Below are 5166 nucleotides of genomic sequence, written 5' to 3'. Positions count from 1 at the left end.
ATAAATTTACAAAGTTACTGGTTACATATGACCAACTTAGCATAGTAAACTACTACTACTAAAGATACTGTTCTAAAACTTTATTTCAAACATTTCATTATTCTTAAGCAACTGTAATTATTTGATGGAAATCACATGTAAATTAGTTTTTCAATAATCTCTATTCAAGATATGGAAATATTTTACTGTTTTTCAATATAATTTTAAATATTTACTTTGATTTTAAATGTCTATGATGAATAGAATTTACTATACTTTGAAACTAGGGGAAAACTTTATATTTCCATTTTCATGACACAGATGTAGGTCATAGATATTTTGTGGTGTTGTTAATAACAATTTATAACCTTCATTCTAAAAGTAAAACAGTATTTTATTATGTTTTTATGACAAAAATGTGAGTTTTATTTAATTAGTGAACATCTCCACTTCCTTTTGCTTATAATGGAGGTGTACATATTATGACTTAATAATCTAATCACAGAAATATTTTAAATTTGTCTGTAAAAATGGCTATTCCAAGAAATGATAGATTTAATAAAGGTCCATGCTTTTGGTGTTTAAAGGCAATTAAGTGGGTTCCAGTGCTGTTTATAGTAACCATAATATTATGGTCCTATTATGCTTACGTAGTTCAACTGTGTATATGTAAGTGTGCCCCCATGTTTTTCCACCTCATATAATTTTTTTTTACCTTATCTGATAGTAGACATAAGTTTAATATGAAATTTTTCAGTTACAATATCTTCAACTGCTGAAAGAACCATATATTTGATTCTCTACCACATTACATTTATAATGTTTGTTTGGGCATATTGGCAGACAGTTTTTACTGATATATCTCGTGTCCCTGAAAAGGTATATGTTTTTCCATAAATACTGCGTTTGTTTCACAATAATATTTTAGTTTAAACTACCAGAGGGAGAACTAGATAGACTGATGCATGCTAATTCAGAAGAAATGCAACGAAACATTTTAGAAACCTTTGCTCAGGATTTGCCTCTAACAAATCGTGCAAGTAATGGTTCTGTAAGATATTGTGAGAAATGCCAGGTCATAAAACCTGATAGAGCACACCACTGCTCTGTTTGTGGAGAATGTATACTCAAAATGGATCACCATTGTCCTTGGGTTAACAACTGTGTTTGTTTTTCAAATTACAAGTATTTTATGTTGTTTTTAGGATATTCCCTTATATACTGCATTTATATATCATTAACTTCAGTGCAGTACTTTATCTCCTTTTGGCAGGTATGCATCTTTTATAAATTAATGTACGAATGTGGTGATATTGTACAGTAATTATCAAGAAGATCTGATATTAATGAGGTTAGTAAATTGTATTTGCTATGCAATGCATTAATATATAATGTAATGGTTATAAAAAGTAGATCTGTTGTACCAACCCCATAAACAGGTAACATATAAGCTTAGTGAAGTCTTTTTTTATTTCTTAAAATTTTGTTTTGACTAATTAATACTTTAATAAGTTATTAAGATGTTTTATGATTACTTATACAGGGAAATTTACAAGGAATGGGAAGGTTTCACATCCTCTTTTTATTTTTCGTCGCCTTAATGTTTGCTGTGAGCTTAGTATCATTATTTGGTTACCATGTTTACTTGGTTTCCAAAAATCGTACAACATTAGGTACTATATAGTCTAATAATTGCTTGTATTGTTTCTATAACAATTTTGAATAATTTTCAGAAGCCTTTCGGCCCCCCATATTTCACCATGGTCCAGACAAAAACGGTTTTAGCTTAGGAACATACAACAATTTTCTGGCTGTATTTGGAGAAAATCCCAAAACGTGGCTTATTCCAATTAAAACAAGGTCAGTTTATAAAATAGTTGTGTCAGTGTAAGCTGCAAAAGATCTTTCACATTGTATATAACTTTTTTAGACTTGATCTGCTTGCTTTTATCTTACAGTTTTTGTTTATTCATCAGCCTCACCTTTATTTTGAATGTTAGTAATGCACCATTTATGTGTAATGCGCACATAATAGGTAAAACACGTATTTAGTGGATGTCATTTAAATGATATACATTTACTGCATACTTAGGTAGAAAACTAGGCCTTTTTATTTGTTTATTTACAAATCATTCATTTTTTGTTTTACATGATAAACTTAGTTTTTGGTTTTAAACAAAAGAAAATCAATGTGCCACCAACACATTTTCGACATATAAAACATTCAAGAGACGCCCCTTTTATTTCTTGGATTGTGAAAAATTAGAAATTCTTTTGTTTTTGTAGTTTGGGTGATGGCACTATGTACCCTGTTCAGTCTCGACATCAACCAATTTCTTATCATTCAATGGGCACCACACAAACCAGGTCAGAATGTTTTCTTGTGCCAGATGTAGAGTTTAGTTGACTGTAATAATTTAAAAGCAGCTAATATTAAACTGGGTGGTGGCCGTCCCTCTTATTAACAAATTCTTTGTCATTTTTAAATTCGTTTCTCGTTTTATATACCTTGAAAGCATGCATAATAGCACTAAGGCCTTAGGGGTGACAAGCCCCTGGAGAACAAATAGACAGAAACTACAAAATTTTAAAAGTTTTAGATTCCAATGTTAAGAAAAAAAAAATACAATTTGGATAGAATATATTCTGCAGGGAGTTAATTCACTTTGCTTGTCGCCCTTATAGCCATAATTAACGTTAATTATTTATTGCATCATAGCGTAGGTCGTAGTGGAAAACAGTTCTTACATGATTTATAATAACAAAATTTATTTCTAATGCATAAACGTTTAATTTTGCCGAATTAACACATACTAAATCTTTTTTAATAAAATGATTTAAATGTTGTCGAGTCCTTAATAATTGAATTTCGATTTTTGGGCAGTTCACAAGATATCGAGACAGCAAAACTGCACAATGGAGAACCTGTTTAAATCGTCACCTTAAATTTAGTACTTACTTTGCTTCGTTAATACCCTGTAACTTTATTTTTTACTTTATATGACTATACAATAAATGGTTACTATTATTATTTGTTTTTACTATTTAGTCCTACCCTTTTACTTAATAAAAAAAGGAAAAAAACAGTTCAACGACATCATTGAAATGTACACCTCATAGACATAAAACTTGTTTAAATATCAACCAAAACAAGTAGTTTATTGCTTTGTAAAACAAATGAATGAATATGCATGTTTTTTTTTGTTTATTTTAAGTTTTTAGAAGTAAATATTAAGTTACAACAGCGTTTTATGTTCATAGTACATACAATACCAATTAAGTTTCTTCTATGTTAATTACTTGGCTACATTAGGCTAGGACGACTTATTGCAGTATAAATTTATACCTAATGGTTTTTATTGAGGCTGATTTTCAGTAATAATAAGAATACTCTTAAGAATTTTTTAATTGAATAAGATTATTTTATTTAGCATGGCAGATGGTTGTACCTTTCCTTTGAAGCATTTGGAGGAAGACAGGGAACAGTTACTTAGGTGTACACCTTGGGAAGATGATAGCTTAACGTTACATCAGTAGCGCCCCCCCCTCTCCCCATTTTTCCTGTGATCGTTACTTAATAATATAAAATACATTTTGGTTTCTATCAAATGTTTTATACAATTCTATGAACTGTTATATATTACTTTATTTATTTTTGCTGAAGAAAATTTAAGTTATTTTCTTGTTATGTTTGTTCTTTTTTTCTTCTATTTTAATAATTAAAAAGCCAATTTTTCGCTATGTTTTTAAAGTTACAACAAATATAATATATTTTAATAGTACAATAAAATTGCTTAATTATAAACCTGGAAGTAGCAGATTATTATTTCCTAATGTTCCTGAATTATTAATATATTCTTTTTACAAAAAATGGTTTTTTTCTTTTTCGCTGTATGGTGCTTCGTAATCGGGAGAGATTAAAAAAAAATTACGACAGGCTAAAAGCCTAATTTCTCTATGCCTATGTCTATATGCTGTTATTGTAAATTATCGTTTTAATATCGACATTAAGACGTTTACTAAGTTATACAAACGGTATTAGCCTTTAATACAAAAATTTATTAAAAAGTTTGGTGGAGGCGCCGGGACAATTTAAAGCAAAGGGTATAATGAAACTATAATTGCGGTTTCATTAAAGAAAATTATTGAATTTTCATCTTTCAATTATAGTTTTTAAATGTAGACTCAGTAAGGGATACTAATTTCCTTTTTTTAAAATAAATTAAACTGTGTAATAAATTGTAGACAACCCAACATACAGCAAATATTATAATCTTGATAGTCTTACTACAACGAACTTTACAAAACGTTATTTATCATGAAAATAACTTTATTACGTAACATAATACAATCCTCAAATAAACCGTCAAATATTATTTAGAAATAATTAAGTACTTCGTAGAGGCAATTAAGTGGGTTCCAGTGCTGTTTATAGTAACCATAATATTATGGTCCTATTATGCTTACGTAGTTCAACTGTGTATAAAAAACGTGGATATTATACATAGACACTTTATTTTATTGTGGAAACGTAAATATTAAATAATCATTTTATATTTATTGCAGAAAAGGATTACAAAGTTGGCACCACGAGAGCAGTCAGTAGATGATTTAACACAACTGTTCAAAAATTCAATGACAGCATACTGAAATAAACACTTTTTTGTTTTTTCTAAGTATAATTCCTCTACAAAGAACATATATAACAGTATCACAAATATGGACATCAAAAGCTATTGAATACTTCACATTAGCATGTTTGTGCACGCACTTGGCAAAATAAAAACAAAAGGGAATGTATTATGTTAATTATATTAAAAAACATGTTAATAAGGACAGAACCGTATGAATAAATTGATGAAATAACAAGACCACTTTCCTCAAAAACTAGCATATTGAAACCAAAGGTGTTGTTTTTAACTGTAGTGTTTATTTGTTAATTAATATTTACAATTTAATTGCAAAAGAAACAGTAATAAAACAAAATTTAAAAAAATTAATAAGGTCACATAAAAAAGTTGAATTTGGATTACACCGTTTTATTTAGCTCAATTCCAAAGAACTTTATGGGATTAAACATAAACGAAACTCATTGTTTTATTTATTTCACATAAATATAAATCATTTTCAGCCTTAATTAATTAATAAAACTATTCAAATTTGTATTCTCAGTATTTTACATTCAAA

The 5166-nt window shown here is 28.5% G+C and overlaps 1 protein-coding gene across 3 annotated transcripts; it reads left to right on the top strand.

Moving 5' to 3' along the window:
* The first annotated feature begins 319 nt into the window (after positions 1 to 319).
* On the top strand, positions 320 to 3648 carry LOC108738198 (palmitoyltransferase ZDHHC15B). 3 transcript variants are annotated; one of them, XM_018471488.2, is made up of 7 exons: positions 320 to 648; positions 737 to 858; positions 908 to 1252; positions 1523 to 1652; positions 1713 to 1839; positions 2266 to 2346; positions 2864 to 3008. In XM_018471488.2, the coding sequence occupies exons 1-7, from the start codon at positions 510 to 512 to the stop codon at positions 2910 to 2912; spliced, it is 993 nt and encodes a 330-aa protein (XP_018326990.1). In that variant the 5' UTR covers positions 320 to 509; the 3' UTR covers positions 2913 to 3008. The 3 variants fall into 3 exon arrangements, with proteins under 3 accessions (XP_018326990.1, XP_018326991.1, XP_018326992.1); XM_018471489.2 differs by lacking the exons at positions 2266 to 2346; positions 2864 to 3008 and adding an exon at positions 3411 to 3648; XM_018471490.2 differs by lacking the exon at positions 2266 to 2346.
* The last annotated feature ends 1518 nt before the right edge of the window (positions 3649 to 5166 follow it).

Source organism: Agrilus planipennis, unplaced genomic scaffold, assembly GCF_000699045.2.
Source record: "Agrilus planipennis isolate EAB-ADULT unplaced genomic scaffold, Apla_2.0 scaffold88, whole genome shotgun sequence".
Taxonomy (NCBI): Eukaryota; Metazoa; Arthropoda; class Insecta; order Coleoptera; family Buprestidae; genus Agrilus; species Agrilus planipennis.
The sequence above is the reverse complement of the archived record's forward strand: the minus strand, read 5'-3'. Positions and strand labels throughout refer to the sequence as shown.